This window comes from Mus caroli, chromosome 9, assembly GCF_900094665.2.
Source record: "Mus caroli chromosome 9, CAROLI_EIJ_v1.1, whole genome shotgun sequence".
Lineage (NCBI taxonomy): Eukaryota > Metazoa > Chordata > Mammalia > Rodentia > Muridae > Mus > Mus caroli.
Genome location: NC_034578.1, coordinates 20,041,549 through 20,065,171, shown reverse-complemented (window position 1 = coordinate 20,065,171; position 23,623 = coordinate 20,041,549). Strand labels below are relative to the sequence as shown.

Sequence of the window (23,623 nt, the reverse complement as noted above, 5' to 3'; positions counted from 1 at the left end):
GCTCACAGTCAGCTATTGGATGGATCACAGGGCTCCCAATGTAGGAGCTAGAGAATGTACCCAAGGAGCTAAAGAGATCTGCAACCGTGTAGGTGCAACAACATTGTGAACTAGCCAGTTCCCTGGAGCTCTTGACTCTAACTGCATATGTATCAAAAGATGGCCTAGTCGGCCATCACTGGAAAGAGAGGCCCTTTGGACACACAAACTTTATATGCCCCAGTACAGGGGAACGCCAGGGCCAAAAAAATGTGAATGGGTGGGTAGGGAAGTGGGTGGGAGGGTATGGGGGACTTTTGGGATAGCATTGGAAATGTAATTTATGAAAATACGTAATAATAAAAAAAACAGAATAGCATTTTACAATTCCTTTGGATTAAAATTTATTTTATAATATGGACTGTTTACCCTCACGTCTGAGCTCTCTGCAGTAGTGATGAATACCTTGTAATGAAGTTCAAACATTGTTCTAATTAGTATAGGTTATAGTATTGGTTATAAACTGACAAGTTCAAGTTGTTTGAAATAAGACCACATAATATGCTAATAGCTAGAAACATGAAACTCACAATTTAAAATAATTCAGAAGGGTTTCTTTTCTGACTAGGAGATTTTAAAGAAAAATGTGAATTCATATGTTTGTCAATATGTTTCTCATTATAGCTGGCTCTGGTGTTATTTCTTTAGACAGAAACTTATTTTCTCTCTATTACGAAGTCTGGTATCTGTTGTTTCTAAAAACAAAGGATCTAAATGGTATTCTTTGGTAGGAGTAAAAAGTAAGGCAAATAAAATACAAATTAAACAAAGAAAAGTAAGATTTTTTGACATAATAGACAGTTAGAAATAAATTAAACTTTTAAGAATGTGCAGATAAGACACACAGTTGGAACAACATAGAATTGAGAAATTTGGGTAGCAGCTGGTAGTTGTAAGAACATATTATTTAAAATTTTAAGATATTTGCTTTTTAATGATGTAATTATGTTTCTTAAAGTGTTTACTAAAGTCTTTTTAGCGTAAAAATTCATGATTTTGCAGGTAATGCAAAACAAAGGAAGAGGTTAGGCTTGCATGAAATAAAATCACATGAGCTGATGAAAATGAGATGTCAGTGAGAATGAGGGATCATGGGAGACAGGTGGGATCAGGGGAGACAGGGGGGATCAGTGGAGACAGGTAGCCAGAGACAAATATAACAGGGGCTTAGAGTTACAGAAACTTGGAGGAGATACAGGGATGTGGGTATCTATATAAATTTTCAGAATGGGGTTCCTTAGTGATGCCTGCTTTTGTTTATAAATGCTCTCTTTCTTACTCATGTCTTCCCATCTTTGCTACCAAAGGCTCCAAGGTCATGGCTTTTTGTGTAAGGGGTCCTTTTAATAGCCTTTGTAAGACATACCATCTTAGGACCCTGAGACTCAATTTTAGACTACTGGCAATATTTCACTTGTTCAAAATTCTTCTTCTTTTTTTTTTTAGTTTTTTTTTATTATTATTCACTTGAAATATTTCTAAAACTATAAAAATATAAAAGCATTCTCTAAGACAATAAGATCAGTTAATTCCAGGCCTTAAGTCCAAGGGTTGGTGAATAGGATCACATAAAACAAAATGGTATCTGTTTAGCAAAGGGAATTATCCCTTAAAGGGTGGGGTAGTCTGTCGAACTGAGAAGAACCTTCACTACCTATACATCCCACAGAGGATTAACAGGTAGCATATACAAATAAATTTTTTTTTTTAAAAAATTAACTTCAAGGAAACAAACAACCCAACTAAAACTGGGGTATAAAATTAAACGAAGTTCTTAAAAGAAAAGGAAATGTGTTAGCTTGAATAATATATCTGCACAAGTCTTGAGCATTTGAACACTTGGTCTCTTCTTGTGGATGTTTGGGGAGGGTGAGGAAGTATGGACTTCCTGGAGTGAGTATGCCCCTTGTGAGGGGTGGGGGCTGTTGATGTTTAAAAGACTCATGCCAGTTAAAATGTGCTTTTTATCTTCATGTTTGTGGTTTGAGATGTGAGCTATCAACTGGGAGTTGGAGGATGGTAGTAAATATGGTTCAACTACATTGTATAAATTTTTCAAAAATTAATTTAAATGTTACTAAAGAAATACAATGTACAACAATTTTCTTTAAGAATTTTTTTCCATAGGAAGAACAACAATATCAAACAGCCAGATCCTCCAGAGCTCCCAGAGACTAAAGCACCAACCAAAGAGCACACATGGAAGGACCCATGGCTCCAGCTGCATATGTAGCAGAGGATGGTCTTTTGGGATATCAATGAGAGGAGAGGCCCTTGGTCCTGCAAAAGCTCAATGCCCCAGTGCAGGGGAATACTAGGGTGGGGAGGAGGTAGTGGGTGGGTGGGAGAGCACCCTCATAGAGGCAGGGGGAGGGAGGATGGGATAGGGGGTTTTAGAGGGGAAACCAAGAAAGGGGATAACATTTGAAATGTAAATAAAGAAAATATACAATAAAAAGAAATTTCTCAGATTGTGGCTCAAAGTAAAATTCCCAAGAAGTCCACTGCCATTATTGCAGCAGAGGCAATAAACAGCCCATGTTGAGCATGAGATGTGTTGAGCAGCCTCTTAGAGATTTACCATCTTCCCTGCAACATATAAAACATTTTTCCATTTTTTTCCTAAAATTTGATCCAAATTAAACTACTTTAAGTCTACCTTGCTAGCATATCACTCATTTCCATATCTGGTTCTTCATGGACTTTTTCTGAGAGTCTTTTGTTCCCACCCTTCCTCTGGCCTGTGGATCACTGCTCCCTCCCTTTGAGCCTCATTTCCTCCTCCCCCTCCTCCCCTTCCTCCTCCTCCTCCTTCTTCTTCCTCTCTCTCTCTCTCTCTCTCTCTCTCTCTCTCTCTCTCTCTCTCTCTCTCTCTCTCCTGTGAATCCATGCTCCCCTCCACATTTTTTTTCCCACAGAACTGGACATGACATGCCTCACAGCCACATTAGAGCTTCCAGATTCTGAATATCAGCTTATTTTCATGCTACCTCCAACAGCGGTATTCCACATATTTGTATTTTGAAAATCATATTCATAGACTTTAATCTGCAAAGGACTGGAGATGTCACATTTTATCATTAAATATAGATCACTATGGTTGATTTTCTAGGATGTATTCTTCATGATTTTAAATGGCATGATAAGATAAAATGACTTTAGCATGCTAGGAAGGCTTTTCTGTATAGGACAGATGAAGCCTTACAGAGAGCTTTTGTGAGGACACTGAAGGTGGCATACTCATGTTGGTAACATATGAAGTCATTTTTGTAAATGAATCTGTAGACATCTAAATGTTCTAAGCTTGCTAGAGGAAACATTCAAACATGGCTTTTATATCCATATAGAAATTATTACCAGACTTTCTAACACCACAGGAATTTTGCATCCAGCTTTCTTCTCTCATTCTGGTATATGTGTTTTTACTTACCTGTGATGGCCAATTGAGTCACAAAGAAGGTCATTCTGGACTTTCTTTTTCTTCTCCATGTGGAGAACAGCACAACAGAGTTTCCCACAATAGTGAAGACAAACAGGACCCACAGGGTTATCAGCTGTTCTGTCTGCAAGACATAGAGTAGCTTGAAACAGAGCAGGTAAAGGACCAGGGTGCTTCCTAAGACAGGTGGTACAGACTCCTGTGCTTGGCACTAGAATGTGTTTTCATGGCTTCTAACCCCCACCCAGCAAATGCCCAGGGAAGCTGGACTCCTTTATCTAAGCTTCGGTGTAAATTGACACAAACAAAAATTCTTCTTTGGCCTGGGAGTAATTTTAACTCCATGTGAGAGATCAGGGTGTATAAAAGAACACTACAGTCACAAAGATATGGGAAAAAAGTACTTAGAAATAATAAGATAGATAAGTAAACCAAATTCATCAGTTTGGTGAACTATTATGCTGCTATGAAAGGTAAGTGGTGAAGACTTAGTAGAGACACTAAAAAAATACATGTATTATAATATTTAAGTGGGAAATATGATCAAATTGTACATTGGAGATGATTACAACTTTGCAAAATTACACACGTAGGAAAAGAAATAATGTGCACTGAAATGTTAACAGTGACTATTTCAGGTAGTGTGATTATGGGTTAACTCTCTCTTTTTCCTTTAACAAATTTTATGAGATGGTAATATTAAAGTTCTGCTGAATAATGTATAATTAATAAAGAGCAGGGATGCCACTCACTTAAAATGCCAAGTCCCTCACAAGGTGTTTTCCATGATCACCTCAAAAGGAGCCTTTTGTCTGCTTGACACCCACAGAACAGAATAAACAGAGGGACTGGGACTCTCTAGACTCCAGATGAGATATGACATAAGGCTTATGAGGAAAGAACAGAACACATGCTCAGAGGAATTCAGCAAAACCTGAAATCAAAACCAAATCATCCCAAGAGGTCTAGGCGAGATTATCTTAGGAGCCAACCAGACCAGGGCTTTAGCACAAGAACAGAAGAATCTCAAGTGTTGATTAAATTTTCTGTGTTATTTAGCTAGATTCTTGAGTGCTGATCTTTGGGGAAACACTAATCTAAGATGTTGAAATCAGGTAATTTCATAGATGTGTTTAGCATCTATTGTCAGTGAAGGAGATTAGCCTGCATAGTGTGGACAGCCCTCATGCAGTGAGTGGACTTCCCATGGGATTGAGTATAAACAATCCCTTTTAAAGATGAAAATATCAGTTTATGTGTATTTAACCTACCTAGCATATCAAACATCATATTTTAGCTTAGCTAACCTTACCTGTTCAGAACACTTAAATTAAGTCACAGTTCAACACTATTATCTAACATAAAGTCTATTTTATAAGAAAGTATTAAATAGCATATGAGATTTGTTGAAAATGGTTGCAAATAACTGCTTCTTCTCATGACAGTGTAGCTCACTGAGCACTGTATTGCAAAAGAAGATCAAACTGCATGCTGCTGGCCCAGGAAAAATATCCAAGCTCAAAGTTCAAAGAACTGTTTATGGAGATGGACATTTGGCTTAGTGATCAAATACTACTTAGCCTTGACAGCTATGGTGTGTTGACACCCCAGCACCACAAGCAAGCAGTATTTATATTGAGTGCATATTCTTCTACATGACTGTAAAGCAAAAAATTTCAAGAGTTGAAGCATCATTAAGTCAAGGACCATAATTATATATACTCTCACCATAATCTATTCATTGAAGAACCAGGCTGGTACTCTCTGTGTCTGCTGAGCTCACCAGTAACACTATTTGTTTTTCTTAGCATAGAAATTAATCTAAGTTATGTGATAACAGGAGGATAAGTTGTTTTTTAAGAAACCAGAACAATGCAGACCATATACTCTTTGGCTGTCTTTCCATTTTAATCAACTTCCCATTCCAAGGCAAACATCATTAAAATGTTATTTACTGTTAATTAGCACACAAAGAATTAGGTTCATTATGACATTTTCAAAAAGGTGTTTTTGTAGAGTCCCTTCCTCCCTTCTCTTCTATTTCCTTCACCCCACTTCTGCCTTTCAGCCCCTAGGCACTTGCTTCCCACAGGCATGTCTGTGTGTTCTAGTGCCCTCCCAGGAGTCTACTCCCTTCTTCCTCTCATGAGGAGACCTTTATGGTTTCAAGCCAATGCCCACATTCAGACCCACACATATAATCAAATCTTCCTAAAAGCCATGATTCGTTACTTGGAGAAGAAGCTGTGCTATGTGCATGGTTGCGTCTGGGTCAATTTTTCCGAGAGTTATATGTTGCCCTGGACTTTTCACAATTTTGTTTTGTTATAGGTTTTAAAAACCATAGTTTATGTATAGCAAAGCAATTTATATATCCTGCTAAACTGTACTAGAATGTTATGTTATTGTCTTTTATTTCATTTGTTTATTTATCTAGCAATTAAATCTTTATTGTAAAGGATTTATAAGTAAAAAAAATTATACATTGAAATTAGGCAGATCTAAAGTCCATAATCTTGATAAACTTCTCTACAGTTAGAGTAGCTCACCTGAGGCCCTGAGGCTTCACATTGGATTTTACATTCTCATTATAATAATCTATAATAAAGAGTAATATAATAATTGTAGTTTTGATTGTTGGTTTGTTTTGTTGCCTGCTTTTTTGTTTTGTTTTGTTTTGGTAAAGGTTCTCACTTCATAAGTCTGGCTGCTCTAGAATTCAATATGTAGCTCATGCTGGCCTTGATTGCTAGAGCTCTGCCTGCCTCCACCTAAAGTGTGATGAGGCTAAAGGCATGCCCCACCACTTCTAGACTTATGGCAATACAATTTCAAACAGAAGAAAACAGGGAATTATTTTGGGTTACAACCCCCTTCTCACTAGAACATTTTTTTAAAATTACTTCTCTTAAGCAAGAAATGTATTTGGTGACTAGTCATGTGTGCTTCTATTGTAGCAACTGTCCATTATAAAGAATCATACCAAAAGCCCAGCTTTACAGCAGCCTCTTCATCAAAGGGATAACACATGTTGCATTTTTCAAGGATTGTAAAAGTGGTTCTTGCTACTTCAATACACAGCTGGTGGAAGCCATGACAAAGCTAAATCTAGGGAAGAAAATAGGTTTCTTTTTTCTTTCATGAATTATGTGAATTTTTCTTGATTTCTTTTCTAAATGTTTAGACTTCACTCATATGTTTTCCTTTATAGACAAATATAGTTCTAGTCAAATGTAATTTTGATTATAGTCTATATCCTGCCAATACTTACAAAATATTTTATAAACATAACACATAGAACAAACAAATACTTAGTGTTAGTTTGTGTGTGCATGAACATTTTTTTTTTATTTTCTAGAGTCAACATACAGTACAACTTTTTTTAACAAGCAGGAGAAATGTCTAAATAAAAGTGATATTTTTACACAATAGAATGAACTATTTCACTTAGAAATGGATTGACGGAGAGGAGCCTGAGGATAAGAAGGTCCAGCGACAGGCCTAAAGTGGGATCCAGCTCAAAGGGAGGTGCCAAGGCCTGACACTATTATGGAGTGCCTCACAAAAAGGGATCTATCATGACTTTACTCTGAAAGACGAAACAAGCAGCTGAAAGAGTCAGAGGCAGATATTTGCACCCAACCTATGGACAGAAGCAGCTGACCCCTGTTGTTAAATTAGGGAAGGCTGAAAGAAGCTGAGTAGAAGGGTTATCCTGTAGGAGGACCAGCAGTCTCAATTAATCTGGACCCCAGAGATCTCTCAAACACTGGACCACCAAACAGGCAGCACACACCACCTGATATGAGCCTCCCAACACACATACAGTAGAGGAATTCTGGGTCTATGTTCATTCAGAGATGATATACCTAACCCTCAAGAGACTGGAGGCCTCAGGGAGTTTAAAGGACAAGTGGGGTGGGGATTGGGGGCAACCATATGGAGATGGGGTTGGGTGGGGAGGAGGTGTCCGATGTGGAATGGTCAGAGGGTAGATGGTGGGTTGGGAAATGGAATATGGAGGGTAAAAAATAAATTAAAAATAAAATAAAAATTTAAAAAATGAAATGGATTGACAGAATGAGAAATATGGTTCAGCTATTTGGGAAATTGACTTTAATTCCTATGTAGTGCATGGCAGAAGGAAATAACTGACTCCAAAAATTTTGTAATTTCCACACATGTGCTGTCACATCTTTGTATATGAACATACACATAAAATACATAAAAAGATACGTGTCAAGTACATATACATACATGCACACATACATCAAATATAAATGCATACATATATACATTAATCTAACAAAGTAGCTTAATAGAGGGTGGAGAGATAGCTCAGTAAATTAAGTGTTTTTTTTTTTTTCGTGTGTGTGAAAATATGAGGACCTGTATTCTGACTCCCAGCACACAGGTAAAAGCTAGACACAGTGATAAATTTTTATAATCTTAGCTGTGGGGCAGTAGAGAGATCATAAGAGTTTACTGGTTAGTGAATGGCAGTAGCACCTTATTCTTTTGAGACAAAATTTCTTGCTCAACCTGGAGATAAGTGTTTGGTATAGGTTTATCTATATTTTGTATAGGCTGAAGACACCACTCATTTGTGCCACAGAAAGTGGGGAAACCAAGTTGGTACTCATTTGGAATCACTACCCTACTGAATAGTTTTCATGGTTCTGGACAGTTCTGTGCACACTATGGGAGGAGAAACATCATCACTCTCACAAATTTCAGAACACTGCAAACTACAACAGCCATTGGTCAGGCAAGATAACCTGTCTGGTGAAGAGCAATATGAACACTATGGAAGTAACCAATCATATTTTTATTGAAATCTAAGGCATGTTCCATGAGATGAAACCCATACCTCTCACTATGAACAAGGTAACAAGAGATAAACCAAAGACCTTAAGGGAGAACCCAATATGAATACAGTATTAAAATGACTTCTAATGATTTATTGCTAGACTTGTCTAGTAGAGCATCGCTTAGACCTTCAGCCATGCAGAGAAGAGGAGATTGTGGAATTCTCAGTTTTTAAGGAGACTTCTATAAAAACCCCATCTTTCCAAATCTCAGAGATCTTCTCAGAAGGGAGGACAGAAAGATTGTAAGTTCCAGTGATGGTAGGCAACATCAAAGGGACAGTGTGTTCCTAGATACCGCAGGGCAGCTGCACATGTGAACTTTAGCAGTTGTGCCAGTATACAAAAAAAAAAAAAAAAAAAAGAAAGAAAGAAAAGAAAGAATGAAAGTAAGAAAGAGAAAAAATGAAAGGAAAGAAGAAAGAAAGAAAGAAAGAAAGAAAGAAAGAAAGAAAGAAAGAAAGAAAGAAAGAAAGAAAGAAAGAAAACTTAGGCAAATTCAAGCTCTACAAAATTCCAACTTGCAAAGGGGATAGAAGCATTAAATCCCAGCACTATTTGATGAGCTACCAGCATTTAATAGTATCAGGAGAGGGAGGGTCAATTTTCTTTAATGATATTATTTCTGTAGATTATTCACATGTCAGAGCAGGATTTATTTCTAAATTCTAATAGGACAACACAAACTAGACTCAATGAGGCTGAGAAGAAAATCCAAAGTTGCATAGGAAGGGTGTGGAGGGTAGAGAGAATGGTTATGGGTAGGGTTGATGATGGGGAGTGAATATCTTCAAAATTGTTGCATAAAATCCTCAAAGAATTAATAAAACTATTTAAAAATGTAAGGTGAGAATAAAAATAATGTCAACCTGTGATATAGAACACAAATGCACACACATGCACATACACACATGCACACACACACATGCACATGCATGTAAAAATAAATGCTTATATGGCTGTGGGAATGGAGAATATTGGAAAATGAGTTGAGTGAAGTCAAATTGTCTTACTTGCTAGTTCCTTCTGATCAAAACAGAAGTAGGGGTCCCTTTGGTTGCCATATTAAAACCTCAACCTTCACGCCATGTTACAGAGATGGAAATAAGTCCTTAGGATATTCTTCAAGACTATCATTCCTGGAAGTCCAGGATAAATCCAGAACTCCCATGAACCCTAGAGTGCATCAGGCAATATTTCAGTCTTCTATCCTGGGTTTACAGATGGAGGCCTGAGCTTCTGATTAGATCAGGGCCTTGTACCATAGCTCTATGAAAGTAAATGAGGGTAGGCACTGTGGTAGTCAACAGGGGAGCGGGAGGCACAGTGCTGACCTTTGCTAATTTGGAAGGTACAGGTAATTGCTTACTTCTTATGTGCTTGTCATTTCCCTTTTAGAGGATCACATTCTTGCTAACTGTTAAGGCATAGACCTTGTCATTTGTCCTCTTCTCACCAGAGATGTTGGAAGTCTGATGACTTCGTACTTCAAAAGTAGTTTTCATATGAGCGGCATCGAGAAAGCCCAGGGAGGTCACACTATTATCCAGAAACGGACTATTTTGAATCTAATGGGGAAATTCAGTTTTATTAGATAATTGCTGCTTTGAGTTGTTTATCTATCTAGATAAATAACTCTTTGCCAGAAGCTGATAGCAAGGGCTTCTTCCATGTATCATGCTGACACTTCCTATCCAGCAGGTGGTCGTCTGGTAGTGGGGAGTGAACAATGGATTTGATCATGGAGAACTTCTCTGTTACACATTGTAGATCAAGTTGGAGAATAAATTTGTTGACTTGGCTTAGAAGGTGCATTTATATGGCTAACTGATAACGATACATTAGAGTGCCAAGGAGTTGACCAAGTATTTGTGACCTGAGTGAATATCGTCTGTGTATGTTATGCTGTCAGGAAGGATAGTGACACCTTAGAGGTACTGTGATTCATGAAAGGTTGAAGAGTCTTTGGGCAAGTGATACGCTTTGTAAAGTCAAATGGGGTCACAGGACACTCTTGCTCAGCTGATGGAAGTAGCTGTAGAGATTGATGTGTGTGTCTTTACAGTGTTGGGACACCAGTGTTGGCTGTCTTGCTGGCAAAGTTTTCTGTAAATGCCTCCATGCCCTATGTGTTTTGAACAAACTAGGCGGTCAGAGTTGCCCACAATCTCTTAGAAACAGTACTTGTTTGTGAACTATGATCATGGCCACAAGGAGTTGTGTGTGTTGGAGGCCTTTGAAAAGAATTTTTAAAAGTATGGGTTATGACTTCGGTAATTTCTCTTTTTAATATTTAATTATTTAATTATCTAATTAATTATTTACTTATTTATTTAGTGTGCTACCTGTATATACACCTGCATCCCAGAAGAGGGCATCAGACCCCAGTATAGATGACTCTGAGCTACCATGTGGTTGCTGGGAATTGAACTCAGAACCTCTGGAAGACAAGGCAGCATTCTTAACTGTTGAGCCACTTCTCCAGTCTAGGTAATTTCATAATATAGTTTGTTTAGGATAATCCTAGTATGGACATTTAGCAAGTAGTTATATATACATATGTGTGATATATATACACACACATATATGTGAATATATGTATATCACATATATATCTACACATATATACATACCTACATGTATACAGATACACATATACATCTGTATACATATGTCTGTACATGTATTATATATATATATATATATGTCTCACATATATACATATACACACACATATATATGTATATATATGTATATATGTGTGTGTATATATATGTATATATGTATATACATATATATGTGTATATATGTATATATGTATATATGTGTGTGTATATGTATATATGTGAGACATATGTGTGTGTGTGTGTGTGTGTGTGTGTGTGTGTGTATGTATTTGTGACTGTGGGCTTCAAATGATATACTCCGGTAAGCATCATCACTTAATAATTACTCTGTATCTAGACTCTAGAGTAAGGCTATTTATCATCTAATGATCTGAAGTTTTTGGAGATCCTTCAGGAACTGCACTCACTGAACATTTGAACACATTAACTTCAACTCTTGTCTAAGGAGGGGGTGGGTCAAAAATAGCCATCTCCACTATCTTACCCAGAGACTCTAGATGTACCATCGATTTGGGAAGGTCGCTGTACATGTCTTTGATACTGTTGAGAAACTGAGGAAATGATAATCTTTGCTGCCTGTACTGCTATTCTTCACAAACATGGGAAAGGACATAACCCATAAGGCCTTGCACACTTCCACCTTCCTTGTACTTACATAAACTTGTTCTCCACATTTGTTGACATACCATAAAAGGTTACTTGAGGTCAAGGTGAATTGTTGTTGACAATATCTAAAATTGTATGGAAGGTAAGACTGCCTGCTTATCACTGTGTTCACCAATGCAGGGAGAGTGCAACTTTGCATCATTCTGTTATGTCCTTGCCAGGCGAATCTTATCCTCCAGGAACAAGGATGTGAAGGAAGACTGAACTTCCCTGTTCCGACAAAAGATAAATAGATCAACTTCTCATTCAGTTTCTGGAAAGAAAGGGACAGCATGGAACTTTAGTCTGTAAGAGATGATAATGGCTTCAAGATACAGTGTCAAGAAAGGAAACAGGAAACCAGGGTTTCAGGGCTGTGCAGACGGAGAGCTAACAATTCACGGGTCTGGGTTGCAGCGCCAGCAATGGAGCTGGGCTAAGACCTGTCCTACAAAGATGTCATGTTTACTATGGCAATTAGATTTGAAGAATCTGATGAGAGCATCTTGAGGGATCTTTCATAATAATAAAAATTCCACCAACATATGCAATTAAAATGATAAGATATGCAAACAATGAGAAGACTAAAATATCACCACGTCTGAGATGTCAGAATCAGCTTCTTAACAGAATACAACCTTGCTCTCCTCAAGGTTTTCCTTGGGAACCTGCTTCTTTCTTTCATTGCAATACATTGAACCAAGAACTTTCTGTAATTTGACATATGCCCCCTCATTTAATCTTCCTAGCAACCAAAGAAAGGATTTTTGTTCTTCAGTTTATAGATGAGATAATTGAAAAACAAACCCGTATTGTCAAATGAACTCTGATCTGAGTTAGCTTGCTTGTTCTGTGGATGGACTATCATATGGACTATAATAGAAAATCACTTCATCTGACCTATTTAGTAGCTCTCTGCCTTCTAACATTATTATTACACATTGAAAACTATTATACTGATCCTCTATTGGGGGTTCATTGAACTTCAGATATTTTTTAAACCATAAATCTACAAACATCTATTACATGCATCTAATTCCCATAAAATCCATCCCTAGGTGTCAATGATTGAAATCAAGAAGTAGTAGAATTCCATAATATTGCAGAATTACCAATTAACTTGTACAACAGTTCTTCACATTGCAGGTGATAGAAATGAGAATTTCAATGTCCCCACAAAGACAGGAGCTATCTTTCATCAATATTTTCCAGTTTTGTTAGTGACAAATATTTTATGACCTACTTGTCTGCATACATCCTTCCTCCCAGGACTGGAGTTTCACACATGGTTTTTGTGTGGTTGCTGGTGATTCAAACTCAAGTATTTGTGCTTGTGAAGCAAACACATTACCAACCAAACCATCTTTCCTGTCCCACCATGTATATTCTTTATGATTCATGTTTTTGCCTGTTTTCAATTGATGTGGCAAATTCCTGGTGCTGGGTAATACATAAAGTAGTTCACTTACCCAAGGCTTTGGTGTTTCAAGAGCACAATTTCTAATTTGTATCTGTTTGACTCTGAAGCGAGTTCCTGGCTACATTACAAATTGGTAGATACAATCATGGTGGGGACATTGGTGTGTGTGTGTGTGTGTGTGTGTGTGTGTGTGTGTGTGTGTGTGAGAGAGAGAGAGAGAGAGAGAGAGAGAGAGAGAGAGAAAGAGAGATATCATATGGTAAGAAAAGAAGCACACATGATTCATGAGCCAGGACATGGGGATCAATTTTCTCCAATTCCTTCCAGTCAGCACTAGAATCAAGCTATTGTAGCTGAAGTGTCTGCCACAAGGTTCTACTTCATTAAGGTTCAGCTACCACAACATCACTATTCTGGAGACCAATTTGGATATTAACATTTGGGGGACACATTCAAGATATATTTAAATTGTAGCTTCTTGACTTTTGGGTTTATAATGAAAGGTCATCAATATTGTTGAATGGTGGTAGGATCTTATTGTAATATAGTATTGTTCTGTGATTCTATTTCAATTTACTTACAATTCTCTTTTGTGTGTGTATGTGGGGGGTACTCACAAATGTACATTTCTCTCTTTTTATGTGTGTATGTGCATGTGAATTTGTGTGTGTGTATGTGTGTGTGTATGATGTATGCATGCACTTGTGTGTGTGTGTACACCGAAAATCGGTATTAGGCATATTCTTTGACTATTCTCCACTTTTCTTTTAAAGTGAGTCACTCTCACACTGGACTGGAGCTCTCCAGCCTGTCCTCCAGCTCCACCTTTTCACTGGTGGGATTGCAGGCAGCTACCATGGTTTCTGAGGTTTGCAAGGAAGTATTTTACCCACTGGGCCATCTCTCCAGTCCTCCAGTTAATTTACTCCATGAAATCAATAGACAAGTGACTTGTAATAGAGAGTGCTGTCCTGTTTGCCTCTTGCATGCCTCTGTTCCTAGGAATGGAGACAGTGTGGCATGAGGAATCATTCTGTCCATTGACTTCAGTCTTCTGAAATGTTTTATCACTTGCTGCATTTGAAATTTTCTTTTGGAAATGGTATCTCTTATTCACTTTTCCCCAATTGACAAATGATGGTTTATATGGCAGTAATCTACTTTATATATTTCTTTATGTATTCCTTAAGACTAGCTAACTTGAAAATTATTTACATTTCATTCCCTCACAAGCCCCCAAGTTATGCTGAAATGATTTAAGAGTTTTATTCTTCCTATTCTTAATAAATTTTAACATACCTTCCTAACAGTCATTTTTGGCACATGTATTAAAGTGTCATAACCACGAATTATTTAGCTATTAATTATGTCTTCTGAAAGATCACTCTTCTGTTTTGCTTAATTCCTGGCTGCAGTATTCTTAGCTTCACTTAGGAAGTTTGGGGCAGGATACAAACCCTCTGTGGTAGCTGGAATTCTTCTGTACCTGCATGAAAACCGATTCTGGGGGATGGCACTGTGTTCTTCTTATAACCATCAGACATGCATTACAAACATGGACTACAGAACAGTTTTCCTTCTTGGATTTTTTTTTTTTTTGTCTTTGACTAAACACATTTTTCTAGTTAGATGTTTGGTTTCTTTCCTTCAATATTTTTGAGATTTAGACACAAATTTACTTGGGTTAGGTCTTTTTGCACTGTGAAACTTTTTGGCATTTTTTTATATTAAAAAGCTCAACTTTTAAGAATCAGGTAAATTGAATTCTATCATGGTTTTCCTGGCCATGTATCCACTCACCACTGCCATGGCTAGGTTATTGTGTGGACCTTCTAGGTTTCTGCATCTCTCCTCTGCCTGTATTCATACTACTTAGCTTTCTGTCCTTTACTGTGAATTTTATGAGACTTTATTGAGTGTTCTTCTATGTTTCTTATCAAGTTATCTTTTCAGTCCAGATTTTTGAAGCAATGGTATTTTCATGTTAAAACAATGTTTTTCTGAACTCACCCATGCCCTCTTTTTAATGCAACGTCCATTCAAGTCTGCTGAGAGTATGGATGAGTTTCTAAGACTTCCATCTCTTTCAGGAAATAAGTTTTATATCGAGAAGCATTTTGATATCTCAGGCAATTTCCTTTCATGAAATTTATTTGATTCTCTTCATACTCATCTGTTTTTCCCTCAGCCTGCATAGTGGTCTGGAGGAGTGATTTATTGCTACACTTGCCTAGAAGCTCTCTGATCTTTGTTCATCTCTTTCAAGCTCATGTGATGAAGGTAGAAGAAGTTAGAGTGCTTGTGATGTTTCCTCTTATTCATCGTGATGAGTGAACTGAGAAAAACCCCTGAAAAGAGATAATGGTGGGATGAGGAATCAGGTCTACCTTCACCACAGACTCCATTTTTACCAGAACAATCTGTGGTCCTGCAGAAGCATTTTTTATCTAGGTATCCATGTCCTGTTACTTGGAAGAGGATGTTAGCCAAAGTGTTCCACAGTGACACCTGCAGCATTCCTAACAGAAATCTGCTCCCTGGATCCTTCATTGTGGAGCCCCAGTGGCTCCTCAGGAGTGGTAACTTCAAGTCAGTCTTGTACATAGAAGTGTCTACATAGACTTCAAGAATTCTTTCATCTCTCCACCAGGTAATGAGCTAACTTTCTCTTCCTCCTCTTCAACCTCCTCCTCTCCTGCTTTCTAAAGTTTGGAGTGAATTTGGGAGCTTAAGGATAACAGTAAACATTCTAGTGCTGAGCACATCCACAGTCCCCATTTTTTCTTTTCATTTTCATACAGGGAATCATTGAGTTTCCCCAGATGGACTTAACTCATGGTGTAACACAAATGGGTCTTGAACTTGCCAATCTCCTTTCTAATTTCCCAAGTAGCTGAGATCAGAAGCCCATGCTGTCATCCTTGCTCCCTATTTTCTATTGTTGGTACAGAATGTTTTGATTATAATTACAGTCTGATGACAATTTGCAGGCAAGTCAAAACAGTAAGAGGACTCAGGCTCTCCACACTGAAACTCGATGTTACCCTTTCAGTTTAAATCTCTCTACATTCCCCTTCTTTTACACAAAGCTCTGCCTGTGGTGTGTGCAGTTAGACTCATCAGTGACAGCCAGGAATGGTCCACTGCGCACATGGTGAGTGGGCAAGCACAGTGATGGCACCAAAGGCAGATGGTAATTTTCTGTCCATTGGGCTACTGTGGAGGCCAGCTTTCTCTCTATATAAGCAGCATATTTCAGGCTGAGGCATTCTAGCTTTGAGTAAGTGTGGAGCTGAGACATGCCCCACTGGGAGCACCCAGTGACTAAAGCTCTAATCAAGTGACTGGTTTGCTATCTCAGTGAAGTGCCAGCCATCCTGCAGGAGTGCTGGGAAGTTAGGTGGGCTGGACTTGCTTTAGTGTTTGAAATTTGATTTGCAGGCACAAAGAGCTCTGAAAGCAAATCCAGGCTTCTTCTCCTCAGGGTTTGATGGGTAGAAGCTGTGCAAATAGTTCACACAGGTCCTCCCCATCTGAGGAAATAGTCCACACAGGTCCTCCCCATCTGAGGAAATTTTTAGATGGAAAAAGTCATTTTATTGATTTCTGCGCTCTTCCTAAAAGTTTATTTTGTCAATTTATTTATGAATTTATTTATGAATTTATACAGCATGTATTAATTGTCCACAGTGTATTGGATATAATCTAAAGTATTGATGCTACAAGTATTGATGCTATAATAAAACATACAGCAGGTGTGTTCAATTAAGTTTAATCTTGTCCATTAAATATAACTTTGAAAACATTGAATGGCTGGCTAATTTTTCATGGTATTCACATGTATGTGCGTGCATGTGCGCGCACATGCACACACACATCAGGGTAATGTGAGGATTCGGGAAGTTGTGAAGGAAAGGGCGATGAGGAGCTGAGGAAAGGCCGATGCAGGAGTAGTACTTCCCACAGAGCTGAGTGGAGTGGTGGAGCCTGATTGAATTCAAAGACTTTGGTTCATGTCCAGGTGAGATACATTTTAGGTGAGAAGCTCTTTGACTTTGGTTTTCTTATTGCTAGAATAATTATAAAAATAAAATCCTCCTTAGACTGACTTGATGGTTAGCAATGATGAAGATGGAGGGATTTAGCTTAGCTTTGTATGCAGTGTCATAGGAAGGATTACATTCTTTCTTCAATTGCTGGAGAGTTCTGAGGGTGGCAGGCCTTTGCTCATGGTGCTCACATTCTCCCTGTTCACCCGTTATCTGAATCAATCTGATGTCCTGTCATCTAAGTTTATCAATGTCTCTGCCCATAACCTTACATCCAATGTATCCTGATGGTGGCCAATACCATTCTTGACCTTCACAGAATATAGTTGAGGACTAAATGCCCCCTAGTGGCCACATGAAACAGGATTCCGGTCAGATGCCTCACAACTGGATTGAAACCATACTAGAATTTGCCATTTTTCTTCTTAAATTTATTTTTACATTGATTATTATTATTTATTTATTTGCATCTGTATGTGTTTGTGTGAGAGTGTGTACCCACTCATGCATGCCATGGTGCATATGTTGAGATAAACAGAAAACCTTGGAAGTCAGTACTCTTTTTCTACCATGTGAGTTCCCAGATGGAACATGGCACTGTTTCTTACTGAGGCCCATCTATGGGATGAATTTAGAATCTCCAATGCCTAAATGTAGAGTTCTCTCAGTTCTGTGGTTTATGTTTTATAACTAATTGACTTTGAAACAGAGGATAACTGACTGATGTGATGATGTCAGCTGCCTGGGTGGTAGCCTCAGAGTAGTGCAGCTCAGCTCTGAAGAGATAAATCACAGGAGTCCATGATAAGTGTCATGTCAGCCAGAACTGACACAGGACTGACAGTGTGTTCATGTGTGTGTGTGTGACACTGAGTCTAGATCCCCTTGATGATCTTGACATCTGTATGGCTGTGCTGTCTAGTTGGGTGTAACTCTGACACAAGCTGGAGTAAATTGGGAAAAGGGAGCCTCAGTTGAGAAAATTCTTCCCCTGGATTGGGCCATGGGACAGTTTCTTGATTGATCCTTGTTGTGTACCCTGCCATTTCTAGACTGGTAGTCCTAGGTTCTGGTGGTCCTAGGATGGCTGAGCAAAGCAAGAAAAAACAAGCCAGCCAACAGCACTCCTCCATGGCTTACCCATCAGTTCTTGTTTCCAGGTTCCCGTCCTTCTTGAGTTCCTGCCCTGTTCTTTTCAGTGACAGATGGTTACCTGGAAGAGTGAAGTAAATAAACCCTTTCCTCTTCCAAGTTGCTTTTTGGCCCTGGTCTTCTATCACAGCAATAAGAGCCCAAAGACAATGGTCCACAGTAAATGTTAACATATTAGATGGATTAAAGGATGACAAATACAGAGGTTCATTTGCGATGGCAAGTATCTCAGGAGATTGAAACCATTTAGTCATTCTACTTGACTCTGGGCATGTCAGGCTTTTCTGGAGTGCAAGTCATGATTTAGCTAGATGTAGTTGGAACTATCTTGCCCATAGAAGTCCTAGAATATGGAAAACAAAAGCTTGAAGTGTATTTATCAGTTGTAAAGTGAGTGGCTTCTTTGGCTCATCACATTACTATCATAGTGCATATGTAGTAGCGTGCGTTCACTGTTGATCACAGACCAGGATCTGGGCATCCCTGGGGAAGCCTTCCATGTTGACAATACTCCCATCAGAACCTGGCTGCTATAGTGTCCCTGTGCTCAGTCTTTCCCAGTAAGCAAATGTGGAAGACACAAGTGGGTCTCTTGGCTTGCAAACCCTGTAGCCTGGACTCTGATGCAGCTTTGCACACAGGAAGTTCATGCTATTTCTGCCCACTTGGTGGGTTTCTTTCACACTTCGGGCAGAGACAGTAACATTGCCTCGCACTGTAATTTATGCCTTCGTGTTGAAAACAATCTTCATCTTCATTCTGATCCAAACAGTGTTCCAAGCTTGGCTTGGAAGCTGGGCTAGAGTAAGCCTAAGGTCAATTCTGATTACACATTTTGGACACTGGAGCAATGTTTGGCTGTAGCATGACAGTAATCACAAATCACAAATCACAAGTGACAGAAAGATTCAGCTACATCATCTGCTCTGCATGAGGGTTAGAGAACTGTGCACCCTCACATTTCCTTGGTATGTTTTTTGGATGCTGTTCCTTATGTGATGTTGAAAACTGATATTTCAAACACAGGAAGGAGTAAATATCTGATACTTTTCAAGTCAGGAAATGAAATTGTAGAAAAAGGCTCAATGATAAATGAATGCATAAAGCCTTGGTTCTCAGCAAGCAGCAAAGACTTTCCTTCTGCTGAGAACTGTGTGGCTTTTCACCCCACTACTAAGTCCCAATTAAAGCTCTTGTTTTTTTGTTTGTTTGGTTGGTTTTAGGTTAGCTGGGAATACCAAAAGCAAAACTATGAATTCTTAATTTTATTGAGAATATAAAGATATCCATATGCCTAAACGGATATTTCAGTGAGACAGTCAGAGACAGATTGCAAAGCTGTGATTCCTGAAGATGCTTAATTAGACATGGGCAGTTTGCCTTTCTACTGAGCCCTGGAGATGTCTGGACAGTTACTGAAGAGTTAGCAATTTCTTGCTCAGCACTTTGTCTTATCTATTCTCATCCAGTATTTCTTTGCAAACTCTGCCAAGTGGTCAATAGCCCACTGACTGACATGGAAACCCAGATGTAGGACTGTCATTATTCAGAGGGCTACCTTCAATTTTGCCTAAAGCCATCTTCTGAATATGGAGTTTTGAGAAATCTTATTTATTTATTTATTTATTTTAATATCTAAGATTATTACCCTCCCCAGCAACTCAGCTGTAATACCTTTGCAATTACAATTGGAGTATTGGAATCCCAACTGCTTTTCTGTATTCACCATCTCCAGCTGTCTTACCTAGAGCTAGCTAAGATTTCTACCTTGTATTATCTAGCTCATTTTCATATGCATAGACTGTTAGGAAAAAAACCAAAATATTTTAAAGGTATGTATAAATGGGTACTTAATTCTCATTTTCTTCTTTTGGAGACTTTTAATAATTCTTTGATAGACATGTAAAACAGAGATAGAGACAGCATCTCTAAAATATCTGGTCCTATCTGGGGCTAGCAAAGCAGATTGGTGGAAGAATTTCTGGACAAAGAATGGCTGGCTGGCTGGCTGGCTAGCTGAGATAGGAGTTTAGGATAAAACTTGTCCTATGCAGTATAGCAGGACTGTGGATCAACCTGTCTAGAGTAGTTGTGGTCTAAGAGTCATTCTACAAACTTCTGAGGATTGATCCAGGGGAGGTATTTACCTTGAGAAGAGACTGGACTAATACACAGTTGTACACAAAGAATGATCAGAACAAAAATGGAAACTTGTCTTAGAAATAGTATAACTGTGAACATCATTCAGTTGACTTACAGTTTCCACAGAGTTCATAGTCAAATGGTGAGGGTAAAGATTGTAAAAAAAAGAAAATGGCTTTCAGGAAAATGTTTATGAATGAACATCCCAAATGAGGAACTTGAAGAGAGGTTGTCATGGTTGACCAGAACTTGCATTCTAAAAATATAGACTCACAAGGTGAGTTGAGTCTGAAGACCTGGAAAACAGTCAAGCAAAGAATTGACAGTAGGGAAGATAGGTTGAGCAAAGGGCATTTCTTGAGGAGAGATCCTGGCTGTCTAGACATGTACATAGTGGGCACCAAGTAACCAAGATTGATAATGAGGAAGCAGAGCTGAATAACGAAAGGCACCTCGCAAAATGGGGCATGGTCTGTCCTAGATCTTGTCTCAAGCAAGTAGAATTATTGGAGAAAAGACTCTCTATTTGGATCTTCAGTGACAACACTATCTTCACAGGAAGCAAATTTTAAATGTGCGCTTCTTTCCACCAACGCCAGATAACCATTGAAAATGTATTTCTTAGCTTAGCATCTAGGACATGTTCAATGACTGCATGCACATTTCTAGTCTGTGCAGGGAGGATTAGTCAACTGGTTTGAAGTGTTTAATCAGCAGTGCTGGGAGCCATAGACTAAGCTTAATTGAATGTGTTAATTTCCTGTTCCGTATCATTTTCAGTCAGAAAGGACTTGGAGCATGGAACTATGTTCACATTATTATGAGAATCAGTGTTCTGGTTGCCAGGAAACTTTAGATTCAACCACCAACAGAAATACCAATGTTCCTTATGCACCTCAACGATGGCTCTCGTGACTCTTTCTTGGCACACAAGAGGATGTCCTTATTAACCACAAATGAGGTAGATTGGAAGCTTTGAAACAATTAAATTCTGAGGTTCCATTTGAATTCCCACAATGTATCAAGCCACAGCTGTGAGAAATCATCTGAAACCCTATTGTGCTTTGAGTCTATGGAGTAATTAATATTTGCTGAATAAACAAACCAAGTGTCTGCTATGTACGAAGAACTAGGATTAACATTTAAATTGCTATTTAATCTCTAGACTCTTGAGATAATAAAAACTAACATTTGGATAAATCAGGTCCAAATCTCTACAATCAAGTAGAAGTCAAGCTATTGCATCCTTCACAGCCCACATGGAATTGATTTCAGCATTTTTCCTACACAATCCACCTGTGCTCAAATCTCCTTAATAAAATGCTGTAATCATAGCATGTAGCCCTTGCCCATCCTCCTGTGTACTTTACCACATACCTAAATTACTTATAATACTCAGTGCAATGCAAATTCTGTGTATATGGTTGTTATACTGTACTTCTTGGAAAATAGTGACAAGAAACAGGTCTCTATGTGTTCAGGGCAGACCTTTGGTAACAAATTTTTAGTGTTTGAATGTGGATGCAGAATCCACAGATATGTAGGGCTAACTATAATTAGTGTAAAAAAATGAAAAGATAGATTTCTTCCTGATGAGACATGCAATTGATAAAACTAAGGCAGTAGGGATGTGTTGTTTTGTCTGGAAGGTGGTGTCTGAAGAATTCTCATGGATGGACCATCACATCTCAGACTCTGATATTTTCAGCTTATTCAGGAGACTGAAAATCAAACAGCTAAAACCAGCAAAGCATAAAACATGGATTGCTGACACGTGGAAGGCAGAGGCAGAGGCAAGGACCAGAATGTAAAGCTGAAAGCCCTGAAAGGTTAGAAGAGACATAGGGCAGATGGCAAAAATGTATAGGAGGATGCAGAGATAGCATCCAAAATCACAAAGACTGGAAGCTCCATTTTTCACAGGTGGATGCAGAGAGAGTATCCAAAACCACAAAGTCCAGATGCTCCATTCTTCATGCAACTAAGCTGTGCTGACCAAGTTGTGATGGGCTAATGAGTTAGCGTGCACCCAATTCACACAGCTCATCATCTGCCTGAGTTTCCATCTGTCCTTTCATTTGCTCGCCTTTACTCCTAGGTCCATGTACCGGCTGGTTTTGTGTCAACTTGACACAGGCTGGAGTTATCACAGAGAAAGGAGTTTCAGGTGAGGAAATGCCTCCATGAGATCCAACTGTAAGGCATTTTCTCAATTAGTGATCAAGGGGGAAGGTCCCCGTGTGGGTGGTACCATCCCTGGACTGGGAGTCTTGGGTTCTATAAGAAAGCAAGCTGAGCAAGCCAGAGGAAGCAAGCCAGTAAGGAACATCACTCCATGACTCTGCATCAGCTCCTGCTTCCTGATCTGCTTGAGTTCCAGTCCTGACTTCCTTGGTGATGAACAGCAGAATAGAAAATGTAAGCTAAATAATCTCTTTCCTCCCCAACTTGCTTCTTGGTCATGATGTTTGTGCAGGAATAGAAACCCTGACTAAGACAGTCCCTTATGAACAATGCAGGTCTAGGAACATGACAGATCCACCTCATTCAACATCAAGTCAATTACTGCATCTACATCCTGAGATTTACAGATTCAGCTGTCTGTTTGGATGCAACTGCCACTGGTATCTAAGTCTGAGATTTTGGAGGAACCTTGGTTACTCCAGTAGAAATCAGTGCTCTAGACCAAGTTATTCCTCTAGTCTGATGCCTAACACTGTCTGACAACATCTCCATTTTCTTCACCGGTAGGCATGGAAATCCAGCATCCTGAGTGGCTCACCCATTAACAATGATGATGTAAGATGGCAGAATATTTGAAAAATAGTGTTTTTGAGAGAAGATCTATTGAAAGAGTAGGTAAGTCAGAGCTCTTATGCATTATGTGGGTTTGACTACTTGGAACTAGAGTATCAAAAATGAAAAGGGCTGTAATGTAAGAAACCAGGGAAAGAAAAAAAAAAACATGGGAAAACTAATGTGGCTCATTGAAATATTCCTGCTTACTTTCTGCACAACATTATGGATTAATAATTTTAAGATAATGTACATCACATAAGTGGATGCTCACAGTCAGCTANTGGATGGATCACAGGGCCCCCAATGGAGGAGCTAAAGAGATCTGCAACCCTATAGGTGGAACAACATTATGAACTAACCAATACCCTGGAGCTCTTGACTCTAGCTGCATATGTATCAAAAGATGGCCTAGTCGGCCATCACTGGAAAGAGAGGCCCATTGG

At 38.7% G+C, this 23,623-nt stretch overlaps 1 protein-coding gene across 2 annotated transcripts in view; it reads right to left on the bottom strand.

Annotated features, from left to right (window-relative positions):
• The window catches only part of Npsr1 (neuropeptide S receptor 1), a 209,838-nt gene that overhangs the window by 170,743 nt on the left and 15,472 nt on the right, over window positions 1-23,623 (bottom strand). For both annotated transcript variants that reach the window (XM_021172302.2, XM_021172303.1), the window contains one exon: window positions 3,470-3,602. In XM_021172302.2, coding sequence (XP_021027961.1) covers window positions 3,470-3,602 — 133 coding nt within the window. The remainder of the gene's footprint in view (window positions 1-3,469; window positions 3,603-23,623) is intronic.